Below are 22,350 nucleotides of genomic sequence, written 5' to 3'. Positions count from 1 at the left end.
TTGCTCTGTTACAAGAACGTCTCTAAAATTAGATGACAGGCTACCCTTCTTCTGACTCAGTTTTTTTTAAAAAATCTTAATGAATGCAGAATCCCTTAAAATGTCCAGAAAATATTTTATTACTCTCCTATTTATTAAGTTATTTTTAACTTTCGTTTTTACCTGAAGTCTTTTGATTATTCACGGACTGTCCATCTGCTGTTCATTTACAACCGCTGTGCTGTGAAGACGTTTGAATTTTCATCATTATATCCAACCATTTTAGATGGTCAATAACTATCAATAAATTGTGCCATAATGTAGCTTAATGAAAATGTGGGTTTAATATAAGGTATTTTTATAATCATAAATTTCAATGGTACCCACTGTTAATACAGTTCTGTTTAACGATCTTCCATTTTGCAATTTTTTGCGAGGAACCAATTTTAGAAATTTCTTCATAAAATTACTTCCAAATAGCGAAATGAATTTTCTATTTAACGATTTTTTCTTTAAGATTCACTTTCCCTATTCCTCGAAATATTTGAGATCATTTCAAACTTGTTAACTCATTTTATGGGAGAAATGACCTTGAATTGATTTTTGAAGCCACTTAAGTTTTAAAGAAAGCATTTAAATCCCTTTCCTTGTTTGTTTGCATTTCAAACGAAAATTTCAGACAAAATGAACGGATTTTATCAGTAGCAATTAAACATGAAAACGCATGTGGTGATGTATGTTTAAAATTACTATTATATTAAATGCAGCTGTAATTTTATCCATAAATTCAGCTTTTTTTCCTTGAAAATGTATGTAGCGTGATAGTGAAACTCTGGATAATGTTTTGCTCTATTCTTGCTTTCCACGCAGATTTCTTTTATAGTTAAGATTTGGAAAATAAATAGTATCTACTAGTTTACACGATAAAGGTGTATCAATTGCTATTTTAATTACGTTTTGTGTTGTTTAAGTATTTTTTCAAAAGGTAATTTCCTATTTAGCGAATTTTCCGTATAACGATCTTATTATCAGGTCCGACTGTAGTTGACGAAATTTTCTAGTTCTGAATATTTAAAATTTTTTAGTTGAGTAAAAAAGGTGTTAAAATGAGTTATGCATGTCTGGTATTACTTATTAAAATGATGCGTTATAAATACAAAAAAAATTCCTTTTTTTAACCTTATTAATCCTAATTTTGAAGTATATTTCAAATTCATTTCAAAGATTTATTTTCATGTTAGGTGAAAGAAATGTTGAAACCATTTTTTATATGGAATATTTTAAGCTATAGGAAAGTTATTAATATTTCTTATTTATTTTTTCTTCTTTGAATTCAAAGTAGGGAACTGTCTCCGGTATAGCAGTAGCATTTTAAAAAATTTGTGATCCCAGCAAAACTTTAAATTCATTCTTTCAACGAACAAAAATTTTGAAGTTAAAATAAAAAGAATTAACATATTCCAGTAGATTTTATTAACTTTATTTTAATTGCGTTAATCTATGCCATAAGGATATTTGAAATCAAGCATATGCATTTAATTAGTTCTACATTAGAGAAACAGAAATTAAAATTTATAAATGCAAATAAAAGTGATTTTTCGCCATTGCAAAATTCCTATTTACTCAAAGAATAAAAACATTGAGATAAATATTGACGTTATTGTCTATTTTTTAATTATTTAATGAATAATAAAGAATGTGCATTGGAATTTCTTTTCATTTTCTGTAAGTTTATTTTTTTGTAATTATTCTTTAGGTTTAGTGATACAAAGACGTCTAGCTTAATGATATTAACTGAAATTATGTAGATAAATTAAATAACATTAAGTGAAATCTCAAGTATAAGTAGATTATTGCGATGATGATGGACAGATATATTTCAATGAACCAGATTCTTGAAAGAATTGATTCATCTTTGGTGATACCGAATGCTTAACCTGAGACTTTTTCCTCTATTTTAATTAATTTCTTAAATTAAAAATGTAAAATGTATTAATTTTACTATTTTAGAATTCTTCATTTCAAAAACTGACGAATGGTTTGCAAAAATAAGGAGAGAAATTAATAATAACAATACTTGGTAAATACTATATTGCAGAAACAGGAATTAGAATTTGCAAATTTAATTCTATCTGTTACGAAATTCCTATTTATTTAAAGAAGGATAAACATAATCTTTAATATGTATTTAATACATAATAAAAAAAACAGAAGACATAAACTGCATTAATAAATATATACTTAAAAAGAAAATCCTTCAACTCTAAACAAAAACTTAAATAAATAAATGAAGGAAGCAAAATTAAAATATATTATTCGAAATTTTGAATAATAGCTCATAGATTCTAACGAAGATGGATTCATATTATTCTATGGACTAGATTTATGAAAATACTGATTTGTTTCAGTGCAATAACGAATACTAAAATCATATATCCAATATCTAAATGTATACTATTTCTATCCAATCTGCGACGGATTTTAATAAGTAATCAGTTTGTAATGAAACATTATTTTAACTTAAAATTAAGCGGAAATAAATATTATTTTCTATGAACTTTAAACCACTGATTTCAGCCGAAAAGAAATGTTGATTAGTTCTGAAGAGGTGCATAATCACTTCTTCAGATATTTTAGTGATAAATAAACAGTTTGAAGTTTTAAAATCTTTCTTTCCTTTTGCCCACGCACTCAAAACCGCAAATTTAATTCACAAAATTTTTACTAATAATTGACTAAGGATGTTCATATGATATAAGTGATATCAAAACTAAAAGAGCATTGAAAAAGCTCTGGCGGATGGAGGCGGCACGTTTACATTCAGGACATGTGACGTCATTACCAATCAGGGATCGTTTTTGATCGTATCACTTGTTTATAATGTTTAATAACTAAATAAATAAACATTTGGCGAGCAAAACAATCAGATTTTCGATTTCAGGAGAGAATTTCCAGTAAGTCTGAACTCTATTGGAATTCTATTAAAATGTTTAAAAGTTCAAGTAGTTTAAATCTAGAGAAATTTATAGACTAAAATATTTTTTTTATTTTTATTTTATAACCATCGTAGAACAGTCGACCCAATTTGTTGGGTTTACCATTGCTAATGTTCAACTCCGTAGCCTTTTGATTTTGATTTTGATGGACCAAAGGACAAGACACTTCCTGGCTTAAGTATTGGGAGAAATTGGCTTTCGTGGAGGACTTTTTGATGGAACTAACCGGCATTTGCATTACACAGAGAGGAAAACCTCGAAAACCTCCCACTGTTAGCCTGATGGCAAGGGGAATCTGGCCCATGATCCGTCTACCACTGAGGATATTTCAGGTCAGCACTGGGGTCGGTGACAGCCGAGGGCGGAATTCGTATCTACCAGCCATCGCTGGGATTCGAACCCGGTTCACTTCATTGGATGGCGAATGCTTTATCCACTGAGCCACCACTGCTCAATAATTCAGGATTGAAAAAAAATTAATAGACACTGTAATTGTCCAAATCTTTTTCTCTTGACATGAAAAAAATAGTTTAAATACATGCATTTTAAATGACAAAACATAAAATCAAGAGAAAATCTTTCTTATTTTCACTTTGAAAAAATCGATGACGCAGTTATAGAAAAATATAACATGAATAAGATACGATATTTTCAAACAAAATGTTATATAAATCAAATATTTAAAAGCAGGCCACACACTGGGGGGAGCAAGTGGTAAACAAGAGGCTTGCAAGATTCAGACTTTTCAATTAGCATGCACACATCACCTCTGCGCATCCGTATGCAAAAGTATAGGAATTTATCACTCTTTTATTTTACTACTTGCTTACACAGTGTGGATTGCTTGAAAGAAGTGATGAAATAATTGTTCTAAGAAGAGGATAATTTTTAATATTCATTCCATTTATCTTCAATTTATTACATCTTTTCTTCTATTTCAGAGAAACCTAACGAGATGCCTTCTGTAATTCAACAAGATGAAGCGGCTGTTCAGCCTACACAATCTCAAAAATCAGATAACAGCAGAAGCGCCATTTTTCGACATCGTGGAATAACGCAAGCCAAGAAAAATAAATATTGGAATGAGAAAATTCCACAAGTAAATCTAAAAAATGCATTTATCTCATTTCTTTCACTTTGTAATTTTAAAACTACACCATATTTTATTTAACTATTAATAACACAGTTTTGTATTTATCACCTTTATTTTCATAATACTTTTAAAACTTGAATCTTCAGAAGCAGAAGCAATAAAAAGAAACTATCTCTAACCATTTATTATCAATCCACGCTGGTGTTAGAAATTAAGAGAATTTGCAGACCTGGTTGATTATCTCTAGGACAGATTTTGATGAAATTTGATATGTACAGTCCGCAAAAAAAAAAAAAACGAATCACCCTGAGTAACTTTCGTTCTAATGATCGGATTTTCACGAACTAAGTGTCAATCTTAATGGCTCCTGGGGGTGACCTCAAACATGCTAATTAATTAGTGCTAACTATTAATTAAGTTACGAAATCAGACACAAAAACGAGCTTTCTCTGGGTGAACATACATTCTTTTCTTTACATATTTGGATTCTTAACCTTCAAAATATAGGGGGTAGCCGCAATCTGGGAGATATGGTCCCCATAGTTTGGTCAGGAGAGCGATCTAAAATTCGTACCCCTTAAAGTTAATTTCACTTTTTACGTTTTTAAGTCATATTTTTAAATCTAATAAACCAATTCAAAGAAAATTGCACCCACTCATAAAACTCATTTATCCAAAGATAATTTCATGAAAAAGATAATTTTTAATAATTATTAATTATTTTTTATTATTTAATTAAATTGAGGATGAAAAAATTTTGAATTATAAGGTATGAATTTTCTTTCTACATATTTTTCAATTGAAAAATCTAAAGTTTCAACTGTTTTTATTTAATAGAAGCTGAGAAAAATTAAAATTTATTATTTTTTTAAAAAATAATTTCGCGACAATAAAGAAGTAATTAAATGGGGCGATTAATATTAAAATGTGATAAACTTGCGAGGAGCTTGACTTCGCGTGCATAGCGTAAAATTTCATTCATATTTTTTTCGCTAATAATCATTTGCTAATCTTTTTATTTCTTTCGAACTATAAAATGCGATGTTGCTTTTTGAGTCGTTTAATAATTTATTTGAAATTTAGTAAAGAAATTTGAATAAAACATTTTGAATAAAAAACAGTTTATTCAACGAATGCCTAGTTTTATAAAAGCGTGCTTTTGATAAAATATGATTATACACCAGATTGAGCTTATTTAATGTGATGATTTTTTGATTTTGCTTTTCAATAACTGATACAATTTCAATAATATGCATACGAATGCATAGATTTGGAATAATATATTTATCAATTTCTTGAATATATATTTTATAAATATTAATAAAAATACGGAGTCAACATTTTTAAGCATCTCTCACAACATCGTAAATTTCTCAGCACCTTATTGGGTAAACTAACCGGTAAAGGAACACTTAAGCTTAGCTTGCTTTTAAAAAAATACATAAAAATTTCAAAATTTGTAATTTTAGCTAGACGATGGTGTCGACATATTTGTTATTAAACGCAAATTATGTAAAAAAAATTTAGATAACTTACGTAATATTGTTTTAAGCTTTTGGTGGTTTAAATAATAAGTGGTAAGATAACCAAGTGAAGGAACAGTTCTTACCAGTGAATAATCACTAAATTTTCCAGTGAATGAACACTTAATTTTGAGAATGTTTGATGCTCGTTAGAAATCCATAGGCCACACAAATGTCTAAAAACAAGATTTTTCTTGGAATTGCAACATATAACCACAGTTAACGTAGAAAATGTTACTTTTTTCAGTCATGGAATGGAAAGTAAAATACGTTTGAATACATAATTTTAAAAATAATGTTTTTCATTTTTTTTCTCACAGTCTCCAAATTATGAATGTTTATCTTTGTGTAATCCGATGATGTTTTCATTATTATTATAATTCGATCAATTCTTTGTTTACTCTCTTCCCCATATTTTTTGAAGCTTTTTTTTTATCTTTTTAAGTATATTTTTTTTCTCTTCGTCATACTTTCAGCTTTAACTTTTTTTTCAGCTCTTTCAATCTCTTTAAATTTTCGCTCTTTTTCTGAAGTTAATGCAAGAAAATATTTTATTTCCTTTTCTTTTGATTTAACCTTCCTCTTTTTTCCAAATTTTTGACCAATGTAAGCATATCTTCAAAATTTCTTTTGATTTTCCAGCACCATTTCTAGAATTCCTCACTGGATAACAAATGAGAAAAAGGAGTTTCGAAGTTTGATTAAAATCCATCTCTCATTGACTTATATCTAGTGGGTCTTCAGCAGTACTTACCATTTACTTATGAAACCAATAGTTTTTGCAACCAACAATGCCTCAAGAGGACTTATCTCAAAATCGGTTTTCAAGATATTTTCATTATCAATGTTAGTTGTATCAGCTTCAGTGCCAAAATTTGATTAACCAAATGTTCTTTTTGAAATGAATTCTTCAATATTGAGAAAGGCACAGGCTATTGGATATTTGGGAGATTAAACTTTTGTGTCAATGTTCCTTTAAAAATTTGCAACATAACTTGTGAGATTTCCTTCTAAAGCTTCTGAAGAAATAGTGCATCGTTATTCTCGAAGCAAGTGTTTTGCTGATAAGCTGTCTTGCTCTTTAACACTTGGTGTCTGTTTTGCATGCATTTGTTAAAGTCAACGTTTTCTACATCGAATGGAAAAATATCGCATTTCATGAAAGCATTTTAACTTCATCAGTCGTTGCCTCAAAATCTTATTTAAAAATGGATGTAAAATTTTCTCGACATATTGTTTTACAATTGTTTTGTTTTCAAGATCTAACGAGAGATTTCCATGAATTATGGAGAAAGCTAAACCAAAGAATTAGCTTTGATGAAAAAATTTTTGCTTAGTTTCAAATTGATATGAGATTTATACTTATCCAGAAGAAGCAAAATATGGAATTTGATAGCATTTTCAATTAGCCATGAGTAGAAATATTTGCAATTGATTTGTAAAATGTTGCTGCTGTCATCGTTTCACTTCATGAATCGCTTATTCCAATGAAATGCGTAGCAGGAACTGATTCTGCAATATCTCAAAGAATTCTTCAGTAAGGAAAAACTACCAATTCAGGTACTTTTTTTCCATTAGCTAAAATGTTGGCCAAAACTGTTGTTCTTTCTTTTTTTTTCCTTGGTACTATAGAATATAAACCCTTATGATTTTTAGAGCCAAAGATTTTTCCCGTTTCAGGGCAGTATTCAACTCTTGCTTCGCTCGCATTGTAAATGCAATCACTTTCTAAAAGGATGGCAGGGCAGGACCTCCTAAAGATTCTTCTAAAGTTCTTAAAACCAGTATTTCGAATATTATTCTCTAAAGGAAGTTTTGCCTTTTGAAATTATCTTCGCAATGCACTGAGTTATCGGTGGATGTCGCCTTAAAAAAATCTTCACCCATTTTTCACCTGGATGATTGTCTTTAAATGGATTTTTCCTACCAGATCCCATCAGGACATTAAAGACCGCAATAATATAATAATTTAGCTAATTATTGGCACAAAAGTCTGCAAAGAAATTTTCCATTCAAGCTTTTATTATGATATTTCGTTGTTATATTTAGTCAGTAAACATAGTTTATTAAAGTGTCTAAGGTATGATGTAATAACTACATTTCTAAAGATAAATAAATTATAATTCTTTAAATATATTTATCAATTAAATTTGCCTTTTGAAATGAAATTGTTATAGGAACATACAGCATTTAACTGAATTTTAGGAATCCTCTATGTCGACGAACTACTAATTATCCATGTTCACATTCACTAGGACTCCCAGTGAGTTTTTTTTTTTTTCTATTTTTAACATAATATGACAAAAGGTACAAGAAAATTTAAATTTTATTTTCATTAATTTGAAAAAATCCCACAAAAGGAACACTTGTTTATTCATTGGTTTTTCATCGTTTGGTAATCAGTTAATAAACACCCCCTAATTTCAGTACTTGCTTATGTTATGATGCTTAAATTAAATAAAACGAAACTTCAATAACAATATTTCAAATTCTTTTTTTCACAATGACAAAACAAAGCTATTATATGCAATTAAATGTATTTTAAACTCTACAAACACTGACCTTATAATTTTGTCAAGGAAACAAGGCTTGAACAGATACTAATTAATTCAAAACTTTTTCCAGAGAAGACTCAAAGACCAGGTAACTCAATGCATTGTTAGATGACTTCCTACTGTTAGGTTGTAAGCTACTGTTACCAATCAATCTAAATTAAAACGTTTAAAATCTTATTTTTAAAAAATATCTATGAAATGTTCCTTCACTGGGGTGTGTTTCTTCATTGGTTGGTTTACCCTATATCGTCTTAATCTTAAAAGAAATTTCCGGAAGTGTTTCGCAGAACTATTTTACCAACTATTTAATTAAATTTTAACATTTTTAAAAATCTTATTCGAAACCTTTTTACGTTTGTTATTTCTTCATTAATATACTAATCAATTTTTTTAGTACTTTAATTTAGGTTCTCTTTAAAGTAAAGTTCCTTTTTAAATTATAGTCAAGTTTTTTTTTTTAAAAAGAATTATTGTCTGTCAGAGCTTGGTTGCTAAGTCATACTTGGTTGTCAGAGCTAAGTCAGAGCTTGGTTGCCTAGCAACCTAGTAAAAATAAGCATTCCTCTTTCGAATTAATCAATAGGTTATCTTAAAATATTCATTTGCGCAGGCGACTTTTTTGGCGGTTTTCTGGACTATCGCCAAATATATGAATTTTTATTGCAACCCAATTTACGACCCAATTTTTTTAAAATTTTGTCTACCCCCCCCCCCCGCCTAATTCAAGTGTCTAGATTCGAAATACGCAAAAAAATTTATGTTTATTCAGAGAAAGTGCGTTTTTGTGTCTGATTTCGTAACTTAATTAATAGTTAGCACTAATTAATTAGCATATTTGAGGTCACCCCCCGGAACCATTAAGATTGACACTTAGTTCGTGAAAATCCGATCATTAGAACGACAGTTATTCAGGATGATTCGTTTTTTTTTCTTTCTTTTTTTTTTGCACTGTACATACATTGATTCAATACAAAACAAATAACCACTCACTAATTCTAATACACACGTGTGATCATGCATAACACTCGTTGGAGTCGGAAAGTATGAAACAGCGGTTACAGAATAAAAAATAAATGGTTTAATAGGGGGTATGGTCCCCTCTTATACAGGCCTTGCAGTGTAATTTAAAACTTGAAATAAGGCAGTTTATCATTTCCTGTGGAAATTTCATACCTTCCGACTCCAACGAGTGTCACGCACGATCATGCATGTGTATTACAATTGTTGAATGGTTATTTGTTTTGTTTTGTATCAATGTATGTACAAATCAAATTTCATTAAAATCTGTCCAGTAGTTCTAGAGATAGTCGACCAAGTCTGCAAATTCTCTTAATTTCTGACACAATTTATATTAAAAGTCTTAAACAATTTGCAAAAAATATTTTAAAGGTCTGTGACTATCGTAAAATCATTAAATTAGCTTACGTACAACTTTCTACCAGTGCTTAAAATTAAAATTTTAGTTTAACCCTATTTATTACATATTTTAATGTAGGTAAAAAAGAAACTTTTCTGTTTCTTCAGTCATTAAATCAACCTTTGATTTTTGTTTAGTTAAAATCTGTTTTGCTTTATAATGCGTGAAACAACCAGGGCTAAAGAGAATAGAAGGGCTAGTTCACTCCGCTCTTATAGAACTGAAGCTACGATTTCCCTCCTCATGACGTCACTGTGTCCACAGATCTCGGACGATCGCACGCAAAGATATTATGATAACTTTGCATCTTTCTCTTTGTAAAAATAAGTTAGACTTTTTCTGGTTATTAGCTTTCAAACTTTACGTAATTAACACACTTTCTTGGCCATTATATTAAAAAAATACCATTTTAAACTTATAAAAATATTTTACTAGTTGGCAAAAATGACACTATAAATACTTTATTTTAAAAAGTTCAGTTTTAACTTCAATTATTAAGAAAAATTAAGGCATATATCGACACTTTTTTATCTACATATTCTTTTATAACAATAAGTTGAGTTAAATTTCGAATCCCCGATTTTAAAATATGCCGTTAATAGCAATTTGTTCATACTTAATCATTAGGAAACATCAACCTTAAGCTCTAATTACTGAAACAAAAGAATAATTTAGGTTCATAATGAGGTTAGAAATTTTACAATTGCTTATAGGTATTTAAATTTAAGATGATATAATTAATGGATATTTAAATGCAAGAGAATATAATTTTTAAAAGAATCATAAATATTTAGAATAACTACATTAAAAAAATAAGTTATGAAATTAGGAGAATTTCAACTGTACACTATATATTTTATTTATACTTTTTACTTACGTTTTAATTTTCTTTGACTTTATTCATTTCTTAATTTCTTTCACATGCCTTTCTTTTTGAAGTAACGAGGCGGTTTTTTAGATAACGAATTTTTATAAAAGTTCTTAACGATAGAAAAAACGTATTGCTGTTTTATATTAACTGTGTCATTTCGGAATCCATTCTTTACATAGTTGTTCATTTACTTTAGGGAACACGCGGAAAATTATATTTTTTCCTTTTGTTTTTCTATCAGAATTTTTGCAAGTTGCAATCGCACAAACTGGCATTTCGTTAATAGTTTTAAAATTTTGTAAATTCACGGCAAAAACTGAGGAAAGTCATTGTAGAAAATAACAAATGTCTTAGAATATGTCGCAACAAGAAATGCTCCAATATTAGTTAGAGCTAGTAAGGCCGAAAGCTCTGTTCTTGAAGTAAAAGTGCGAGCTTTGCGCCAAAGTGACGTCACTAGAGAAAATCGGAGGATTGGCGCGGCGAGAGTTACTACAAAGGAGGGAACCAGCCCTTCTATTCTCTTTAGTCCTGGAAACAACTCACCCAAATTTTATTAATAATTCCAATTTAAAAAAAAAAAAATTAGTTCTATTTGAGTGGACAGCAAAATTCAGCGAAAATTTCATTCCCCTTTAGTCTTTGTTTTTTTACATTTAACAAATGCTTAAATGCTTAGCGTATTTTCTTTTTTTTAATATCTTGGTTAGAAAACAATTTTTTTTTTATAACCGTCGTTGAACAGCCGACACAATTTTTGTGTTTACGACTACCAATGTTCAACTCCGTAGCCTTGTAATTCTGAACCCTATCTAGAAGACAAGGGAATTCAACTATTGGGAGAAATTTTGCCTTTGTGGAGGACTTTTTGATGGAACTAATCTGCGTTCGCGTTACATGGAAAGGAAAATCACGAAAACCTCCCATGGTTAGCCTGATGGCAAGGGGACTCTAACCCATGTCTACTGGATGTCTACCACTGAGAATATTTTACGTCAACACTTTGATCGGTGCAAGCCGGATATGGAATTCGTATCGACCAGCCATCGTTGGGATTCGAACCTGGTTCACCTCAGTGGAAGGTGAAAGTTCTATCACCTGTGCCATCACGGCATCTTTTGTTAACATTTACAAAAGTAATATTTTTCGAAACCAAATTGTGAATTTTAGGGTGTGTTAGAAATTTTTTTTGTTCGAACAGTATATTTGAAACAGGCACAAAAATAATATAAAACTGAGATTAAAATAATAGTCATGTGTTTTAAAATTAATATCTGGAAAATACAAAATGAAGCACATTATTTGATATAAGATACCCCCGGAGGAGTTTTCGGGGTTCAACCCGTTGCCACCTGAGAGAGAACCAAACACTATAAGATTACTGTAAAGTAAAATTAATAAAGATCGCACATTATAAAATATCGATGACGTGTAAATTTAAAACAATAAATCAAGTATTTTAAAATATGTAGAAAAGTAAAAAACACGAAGTGGATAAAGGAACGCAAAATGTGTCAGAGCAAAAACAGATAGTTCTGCATCCCCAATGAGATTTTTTATTGATGACATTATATGACAATGACATTTTATTGTCAAATGATGTCATCAATATCCCAATGACATTATTGGTATAATAATGTCATTGGGATACGTCAAAATGAATTTAAAATTGACTTAAAACATAAAAATGTCATTTTTATTTATACCAAATAATGTCATAAATCCCAATGACATTACATGGCATAAATAAAAATCATTATCATTGGATACTAACTATTCTTCTTAAAATGCTATCATGTTGAAATTTTTAGGTAAATGGTGCAGGAATTCAGTATTCACCGGCAGATCTTGCAGAATATGTTTTTAACACAGGCGATGAAGAAGGAGTTGCAGTTGCAGTTGAGGAATTAGTACGAGAAGGAATGGTAAAAATCTCTTAAATGTTAGAAGTAGCCAGCCACGCTCAAGGCATTTATAAAGTGCATTGAAAATAAAAAGCATTTTTTTTTACTAGATGGGAAGAACGGATGCTATCAACTACTTGCAAGATGTCAAACAAATATTAAGTGACATGAGAAAAAAAATCACAAAACAAGTAAATTTTTGTTACGTATTTTTCTAGATAAATTTGTTGAATAATACAGAGTATTTCGTAACTTCCACCCCAAAAAAAATTTTTTTTGGAATCCTTTCTTGTACTAAAAGGTCTGCAAATTGAGGTTCACAGCGCAAGCGTGAAATTTCCCTTCACGTCCAACGCTATGGTATAAAAAATAAGGTTTGAGGTACGGGTAACGAAGGATAAACACTTTGCAAAATCTCTCTAAATCTGACGAATCATAACTGAGGAATGAGGGAGTAAAAGTATCAAAACCATTTTGATTGCCTAATAGGTGTTTCCAATAATCACCCTCTCTTCTTAGTTTCCTCTGGTATTCCAACGGAATTTATTTCTACTTTCCTCAGCAGTGATTCATCAGATTTTTAAAGTGTTATTTTTCTCTCTTAAAAATCAATTTGCGACCTATTTTCTATATATTTTGCGACTTGATTTTTGAGAAGGACTCAATTATTACGACATACCCAGATATATACAGTGTGTAGTATTTTAGATTCAAATATTATTGACAATTATTTCTAATAATATTTTAATTTATTGTTAAATTTTTTTAATTAACTATAAAGAAGTTTAAGAAAAACAGTTAATTTGATTTTATAAATATAATGCAAACGATAGGTTTTGATAAAGTATGAATTGGTGTCAGTGTATTATTACTCTGTATAAACCAGGTGACTTTACTTATTTACTCAATTGTATTAACGTTTTATTTTCCCATTCAGAGCTTTTCTCTAATGCTCCTGTATCAAACAGTAGTACCACACTGTAGTTGTGTTAAAAATAAACTGGTTTTTAAAACACCATCCCAGTAAACTGGGTGCGTACACTAGTACCAGTACATTCTGGCTCTAGTGTGATACCAGCTAATGGAACAACAGTTTAGGTATAATAACAGATCCAGTATCATACCGGAGACGGTGTCCTATAAACCGGTATAATTCTTCTATACCGGGAATTTTTTCCAATAGGGTACTGTAAACTAAGGGTGAACAGCAGAACCACTAGTATATGTAGTATGCAAAATATCTATCTCACCTCTAGTTCACTATCACTTTCGGCCTGTTCACTGTCACATCGGCTTAGTTAATATTGTACTGAAAAGCATGATAACGAGTGCAAAGTATTTATCTTCAATACTCTAGTTCACTGTCACTTTTAAACAACACTTATATAAAATATTTGATTTCTTAATAATCAAATATCTATTTAATATTTTTAGTTATTCCTCAACTCTCTACAAGAAATAAAAAGAGAAGTCACCACCGCACATCCTGCTGTCATAGCTTCGACTTCCGAACCAAAACAACCTACTGTTGTGAGTACTACAGTAAAAACGGAAGAAGATTTCAAAAGACCATCTTATGGTTTCACCTTGGATGTTATATACAAGCTTGCTAAGGACATGTTTACTCAAAGCATTTTAAGAGGTAGATTTTCTCAGCACATACATTTTTGAACCAGAAATGGTTCAAAACTTACCTATAGTGTTAACCAGGCAACTCGAAAATGACTCCAGGAGATAAAGTTTCACAAGACCAACTGATGGTTTTAAGTTAAATAATACGCTAGTTAAGAATATTTTTACTCAAAGCATTGTAAAGGTTTTTCTTTTTTTGTAGTTTTTAGACACACTTTCGAGTCACACTGATCTCATCTTGTGCTCACAAGACACTCGAAAGAAAGTTATTTTGAATCTCACATTTAATGAATCTTGATCTCTAATAACAATATTTTATATGATTTATTCATTTTAAACAACCACGTATTTAATATTTATTTTATTTTATAACCGCCGTTGAACAGCTGACTCAATTTTGGGTTTACGACTAGCAATGTTCAACTCCGAGGCCTTGTCATTTTGAACCAATCCAGAAGACAAGGAAACTCCTGGATCAGCACCCCAAGAGGTATAATTTGTTATGGGAACATGGACAACTTTGTGAGTCGACAGATTTAACGTGCGCATCAGTCTTCGGGCGGCGGGGATCGAACCCACGATCTCTTGGACATGGGCCCAGTGCCCTACCAACCAGGCTATACCGGCCCCCATGTATTTAGTAATAATTCTTTCTTTGAGCTGTTATCAATTCTTTCCCTTGATTGCCTATCAACATACTGGAAATTCCATTCTTGAAGTTTACAATATATATATATATATATATATATATATATATATATATATATATATATATATATATATATATATATATATATATATATATATATATATATATATATATATATATATATATATAATATTGGTTGAGGATCAAAATGTATCACTTTAAATTTTTCGCTTATTCTAAGAATAAGCACAGTGTTCCGTAATATCAACCTTACATATTTTTTGAATCCTTGTCAAGAATAAACATTGGGTCATAACTACATCAATTTCATAAATATAACTGTTACTATTCGAAGAGACGGTATCCTGCTTATGGAAATTTTTTGTTACATTAGGTGGGTTTTTCCTCCTAACGCTTTTTTTTTAATTTTTGTTAAATTTATAATCAAATGTAAAATATGTTAACTTCATAATAGTTTTTATTCGAATGAAAAATATAGTCTTCAAATAATTTGACGAAATTTATAAGACAAACATATGATTTTTTTCCAACTACGGGAAATCTTTGTGAATAAGCGACTTTTCAATATCTGTTGGAAACTTGGGTTTATTAATGCTAATTTAGATATCTTGCCCCCAATTATCTATATATATCTAGCTTATTCTAAAATAATTCCATTTAAAAATTAAATTTTAATAGTTTTTTATACTTGTATATGAATGCAATGAGGGTCGAAAAGTTTTTTGAATCTCAAGGTATGGAAATTTTTACATAATTTTAGCTTTGTAATTATAAAGGACAAAACACAAATTGAATGAAATCTGTCAAATTGTTTTTGCGAAATAGAATTTTAAAAATATTGCTTTTTAGAAAATTCATAAGCAAAAAAAAACTATCCAACAGATTTTTCTCATTTAAAACTACATAATTTAAAACGCTGTAAAAATTTGTAGACCTTAAAGCTCAGTATATTTTGGACCCTCATTAAATAAAATAACAATAAATAGCAACTGATTTTTTTTGTAAGGGCTTATCTTTGTATAAATGAATTTTATAATTCCGTGCAAAGCTTTTTCGATTCACTTTAAAACTTTCTGAGCAGAAAGTGAAATTAACATTAAAAAAGACAAATTTTCGACAGCACTCACACCGAAACTATTTTCAGAATTTTACTACTGTTGATTTAAGTTCTATTTCTGCAACTTAATAGCTTAGTCAAGATCACGCTTTTGAACCATTTAGAAAATCTAATCATTAGTAGAAAAGGTTATCAACAATTATTCGCTCATTGCTAATTAATGCTGTTTTGAATAACTCTGACTCTAGAATAATACTATTATTTTAGATGATCCCACTGCGGAGGAAACTTTATCTGGACTTGTTACATTTTTGGAGAATGAAGTTGGAAATAAAAGAATTTCTCCTGCCATGAAGGAGAAAGTGTTAGGTAATTTTGATAGAAATAATTTTATGTTCTAATCATTCTTAATGTATTGATATTTTCATAAATTCTAGGTGTGGTTCAGATGATCCTAATCACTCTAATCGTTCTTAATGCATTGATATTTTCATAAATTCCAAGTGTGGTTCAGATGATCCTAGTGAATCTAATCATTTTTAATGTATTTGTATTTTTCTAAATTCCAGGTGTGGTTCAGAGGATCCTAATGAGTCTAATAATTTTTAATGTATTTGTATTTTCATAAATTTCAGGTGTGGTTCAGATAATCCAAATCATTCTATTCGTTTCTAATGTATTTATATTTTCATAAATTTCGGGTGTGGTTCGGATGATTCTAATCATTGTAATTGTTTTCAATGTGTTTATATTTGCATAAATTCCAGGTGTAGTTCAGATGATCTTAATCAATGTAATCATTTTTAATGTATTTGTATTTTCATAAATTCCAGGCGTGGTACAGATGATTTTAATAGTTCTTATTGTATTGATATTTTCATAAATTCCAGGTTGGGTTCAGATGATCCTAATCATTCTTAATGTATTGATATTTTCATAAGTTCCAGGTGTGGTTCAGATTATCCTAGTCATTTTAATCACTCTTAATGTATTTATATTTTCATAAATTTCAGGTATGGTTCGGATGATTCTAATCATCCTTAATATATTCATATTTCATAAATTCTAGGTGTGGTTCAGATGATCCTAAACATTATAATCGTTTTCAATGTATTTATATTTTCTAAAATTCCTGGCGTGGTTCAGATGATCCTAAACATTATAATCGTTTTCAATGTATTTATATTTTCTGAAACTCCTGGCGTGGTTCAGAGGATCCTAATGAGTCTAATAATTTTTAATGTATTTGTATTTTCATAAATTTCTGGTGTGGTTCAGATGATCCAAATCATTCTAATCGTTTTTAATGTATTTATATTTTCATAAATTTCAGGTGTGGTTCGGATGATTCTAATCATTCTAATCATTTTTAATGTATTTATATTTTCATAAATTCTAGGTGTGGTTCAGATCATCCCAAACATTAGAATCATTTTTATTGCATTTATATTTTCATAAATTACAGTTGTGGTCCGAATCACTCTCGTTTTTAATGTATTTTTATTTTCACAAATTCCTGGTGTGGTGCAGCTGATCCTAATGATTCCAATCGTTTTTAATGTATTTATATTTTCATAAATTCCAGGTGTGGTTTAGATGATCCTAATAATTCTAATCGTTCTTAAAGTATTGATATTTTCATAGGGTTCAGATGAGCCTAATCATGCTTAATGTATTGATATTTTCATAAATTCCAGGTGTGGTTCAGATGATCCTAATCATTCTTAATGTATTTATATTTTCATAAATTCTAGGTGTGGTTCAGATGATCTTAATCATTGTAATCATTCTTAATGTATTGAATGTTTGCTCTGATATTTTCAGTATAATTCAGTTTTCTGTTAAAAATCACACTTTATGAAAGGAAAAATTATTTGTAGACTCATTTTGTCAATGCAATTAAGTAAAATGTTCTTCTTTTTATAGATTTTATGACATTTTTAACAAACTTGCTTAAGACCTTGATATTTTTAATGTATTTTACTGTTTTTAAAAAAAATATACTTAATTTTTTTTTGCTGTGGCAATGACGTTCTCTTTTTATTACTCATTGTATACCATTGCAACTGTATTTTTTTTTAATCTTTAGCGAGTGTTTCGTCGCTGAAAATAAAAACATATTTAAGTTTTTATGATCTAAAACTTCATTCAATTCATTAAACGTCTAAAACATAATTAAAATTGAAAAATCATATTTTATTCATCATGAATTATTTTGATCCAAATATTTACCTGGAAAAAATCTTTTTATATGAAAATAATAACTTTAATATTTTCGCGCCCTTTGTCCGTGACTGAATGCCTCTTTTAGATGGATATCATATGACACTGAATAATAATAATTTGAAACTTTATTTATCAACAAATAAAGATGAATGATTGTTTTGAAATGTTTTTTCTTCTTCAGAAATTGTATCAGCCGCTCTTGTGGACAGCCTTAGAGAATATCAGGAAAATCAACCATTTGACCACACTGGAGATGTCCCTATGTACCATAACCGAGGAATAAAAGGTCTCATCAACTAACTCAATAACAAACTTCGCCCATTTAAAAGATTATTCTTAATTATTTTACGATTTTATTGTTTCTATTCATTTCCTTCTTCTATTATTTTTAATTATTCTATTTATGACATTTAAGGACTGTTTACACGGCCCAAGTTCTTGAATCCGAGAAATTGGATGATTCATCGACACTATCCAAGTTCTTTATATAATTTTTTAAAATTTTTTGGATTGCACATGGATTTGCTCATGGAAAAATTTATATAATTTTTCCATGTGCAAATCCATTTCGGACAAAATCCGTGGCTAAAATTATATGCAAAACAGGAAAGAGAACATTCATGTTTCTCTTTTCTATTTTATATTTTTTTCTTAAATAAATATTTATTTTCTGAAATTATTTATGGTCAACTTCTTTAAATTATCCAGTATAATATTACTTTGCGCACATCCATTTCGGGCCCATCCTTCGTCACTATCAAATCAAACGCACTTCAACAATGCAGTAAGAACGGCACTTTAAATCAAAACTCCTCTAGTTACGCTCAATTTGCGCTTTTGCTTTCATATTTCGCAATCTGGCAATCTTGTTACGAAAATATTTTTTAAATCATTCTTGAAAAATTTCCGGTTTATGTAAGTACATTTGAATCCGCTACTCGCTTCATTGATTTTGTTTTATTCTGCTTTTTCTTTTTTTTTCTTTTTATTTTATTTTATTTTCTGTTTTTACGTGTTATTTTTACTTATTGTGTTCTATTTTATTTGTTGCAATTTTCGTAAAAAATTTTTTTGAGTGCTCCTCTCACTATTGTATTAATGTATTTTGCTTGGCTATATTGATACAAAATCAGAAAGCACTCTTCTTTGCGTATATAATCGTGTGGGCTGATGAAAAGATTATATCTTTTATTTTCCGGATTTTTAAAAAAAAATTTATTCTTTTTCCTCTCTAGTTGTTTGTTAATTTTTTTATTTATTATCATTTATCTTCCTCCCCCCCCCCTTTTTTTTCATATGTCTGTAATTTTCCTTTGTTTTATCTTCATTTTGAACTACATATATATATATATATATATATATATATATATATATATATATATATATATATATATATATATATATATATATATATATATATATAATTCTGATTAATAAAACCAAAATATACGGTATTTAAACCATTGATTGGAAAACATTTTCATTAGTATGGTAACTGCGAAAATTCTAATTTTCCAAATTATAGTTCTTATTAACTCACATTTAGTAAAAAATACAAAATTGAAAAGTAAATTAAACATGGTAAATTTTAGCATCTTCTGGTAATTATGACCATACTTATTTTTCTCAGTGTAAAATAGGACCGGGTAGTTAAATTCTTTTGCTGGGTCTGGTTAATAACCAGGTAATTTCCGGATATCCATCTCTAATTGAAATGAGCCAACCTGCCCCATTTAACAGGATAATAATCTATATATTTCAGAAAAATGGAAAATATTTTTGACTCTTTAATTTTGTTCTTTATATTATTATAAAAGTTAGAAAATGGTTTTTTATTGCAAAAATAAAATTTTAAGTTCAATAATTACTGTATTTATAGTTTTTACATACACCTAAAAAAAGTAACGGATTACACGTCTTATTCAATTAGAGCAAATGAAACAAAATTTGAAACTAAATATAATATAACTAATATATAATATTGAAACACAACAATAAAAATTTTAATATATAACTTTTACAAATCTTGTTTGTGTCTGAGCACCCACAACATGACAACACCCACATTTTCCCTCCCTCGACTAAAGTCGTAATGGGTGAAAAACTAGTACACCACTAATGCCATCTATTAGGAAAATAGTGAATCCTAAAGTAGAAACGAATTTGATCGGGCATATCAAATACTGGACGTAGTAGTGATTCCGGCGACACTGGCAAGTAGCATTCCTAAATGTGACAAAAAGGTTGCGTAATAATATTAGAATATCTTGAAGACTTCCACAAAGTATTCGATTGTTTCCGCATTGCGTCAGCGCTTATTTGTTTTTTGAAATTTAGACTAGTTTTATTTCAATCATTTGTTGTTAATTAGAACCATATTTTGAAATAATGAAATTTATGTTACAGGTCCAGAAAAGAATAAGCCTAAATCCAGTAAGTATGCGGACAATATCAATATTATTATACACTCCCTGGACAAATTATTCTATGTAAAATCTTCATTATCAGTTGATATTGTGCAGCTATATTGTTTTTAAGCCGCTTAAACCGGTTTGCATTTGTTTACATTCGTGTATCAATTGGTTAACATTGCGATGCAATAGGAAGCATGTATATAAAAAATCTCTTGAATAAAAACCCATTACATCTATGTTTAAATATTAAATATCATCGCGCAAAACATGAATCTATTAAAAACTACAGTGCGTCTAATAATTTGGTCTAATTGTTATAATATACTAATATAATTCCTGATATAGTAAATATTCTATATTTATATAATATATCGTCCAATTTGTCTAATCGTCTAATTTAACAAATTGACACACGAACGTAAACAAGTGCAAACCGGTTTCAGTCGCTTAAAAACAATAAAAATGTATAGTAGTATCACCTGATAATTGAGATTTTGTGTGGAATCTTATAGTGTGTCGAATAATATGGCCTAGGATTGTAATTATCAATATTATTTGTTAGTTTAAGTGTTTCAACTAATAAAAATGTCTAATCCAATATATTTTTTACAGGTTAATATGTTTCAAGAATAACACGCTTAGTAGTTGCACAACCTTCAACATTTTCCAAAAAAAGATAGGGTCTTCCATAGTAAAAATCACATTTATTTTACAAATATCCAGGAAAGATATCACAAAGTTGCAATTCAAATTGTATATAATGAAGCCTATTTTATTGGAACAGAGAAGGACTTTAGATAATTTATTTCTTACTAAATAAGCAGAATTATTGAAGTGATTAACAATTTTCATAGATTCATATAACAATTTTTTTTATTAACTTCACTGCTTTGCTTTAGTAACTTTTAATTTTATGAATTCGTGTGTCATAATTTAATGCATAAATTATATTTAAATGTACATAATTAATGTAGTTCTATTCGCTTGCCATTGATTGTGATTGATCACTGAAATATAGCAGTTTCAAAATGTAATCATTAAAGTTTTATGTAGACAATAAATTATTATTTAACATTATGTGACTTTTCCTTTAAGAAAAACTTCTCTTCCACATAGAAAAAGTGAGTTTTTTACACAATATAAAAATGCAATTTCTATGTCTTTTAGAAAACCACTTTCAGATTTTTTCTATGCTTTAAATGAACTAATGTATGAGATAGAAAGTGCTCTTCAATTATAATAATTTCAATATGTGGATAACCACCAGCTAACTTATCTTCTGACATAAAATACTTTTGAAATTATACTTCAAATCAATGTACAAAAATGGACCCTCCGGTATTTTTTGATCTAAAGATCGGATCTACATGCTCTAGGACTCATTCTTAATGGTTCTAGAGAGTGACGTCAAATGTACTAATTAATTAATTTAAACGGTATTATAAATTAAGAAATTAGACACAAAAACGTATTTTCTCCGATTAGACATACCTTTTCCCGACGGATTTTTGACCCCCAAAATATAGTAGCCGCAATCCAGAAATATTGTTTTAATAGTTTGTTCAGAAGAGCGGTTTAAAGATTTTTACCCTTTAATGTTAACTTTAGTTTTTGCGTATTTCACTTTATCTATAAAATTCTTTTAAGCAAATTGAAATAATTTTGCATAGAATTGTAAAATTCGTTTTAATAAAGATAATTTCAGGCGAAATATAACTTTTATTAAATATTTTATTTAATGATAGTCGAAAGACTTTAGAAATGTTAGGTATACAATTTTTTTCATCATTTTGAAGAATGCAGTTTTAAATGGCAAAATAGAAAATTTGAGCAGTCAAATTGTCCCTGAGAAATAAAAAAAAAACTTTTCGAAATTTGGTCCCCTACCTCCTTAATTTTTTGTGACTTCATAACTATAAGATCAAAAATAAATCGTTCTGATATGAGGTAAACAATAATTAATTATCTGTGTGAAAGGTTATTCGTTGCATACGTAAAAAGATTTTGCTGATC

General features: G+C 29.1%; 1 protein-coding gene across 1 annotated transcript in view; it reads left to right on the top strand.

Annotated features, from left to right (window-relative positions):
* LOC107439845 (uncharacterized) overlaps positions 1–21,411 on the top strand; it is a 30,900-nt gene extending 9,489 nt beyond the window's left edge. The window contains exons 5-12 of the mRNA XM_016052579.4: positions 3,917–4,074; positions 12,246–12,359; positions 12,449–12,529; positions 13,773–13,980; positions 15,965–16,066; positions 18,105–18,209; positions 20,330–20,356; positions 20,950–21,411. Coding sequence (XP_015908065.1) covers positions 3,917–4,074; positions 12,246–12,359; positions 12,449–12,529; positions 13,773–13,980; positions 15,965–16,066; positions 18,105–18,209; positions 20,330–20,356; positions 20,950–20,954 — 800 coding nt within the window. The 3' untranslated portion in view covers positions 20,955–21,411. The remainder of the gene's footprint in view (positions 1–3,916; positions 4,075–12,245; positions 12,360–12,448; positions 12,530–13,772; positions 13,981–15,964; positions 16,067–18,104; positions 18,210–20,329; positions 20,357–20,949) is intronic.
* Positions 21,412–22,350: the final 939 nt, after the last annotated feature.

This window comes from Parasteatoda tepidariorum, chromosome 11 (genome assembly GCF_982258835.1).
Source record: "Parasteatoda tepidariorum strain Cologne lab strain chromosome 11, Ptep-v5.0, whole genome shotgun sequence".
NCBI lineage: Eukaryota > Metazoa > Arthropoda > Arachnida > Araneae > Theridiidae > Parasteatoda > Parasteatoda tepidariorum.
Note: the sequence above shows the minus strand (reverse complement) of the source record. Positions and strands in the feature narration are given on the sequence as shown.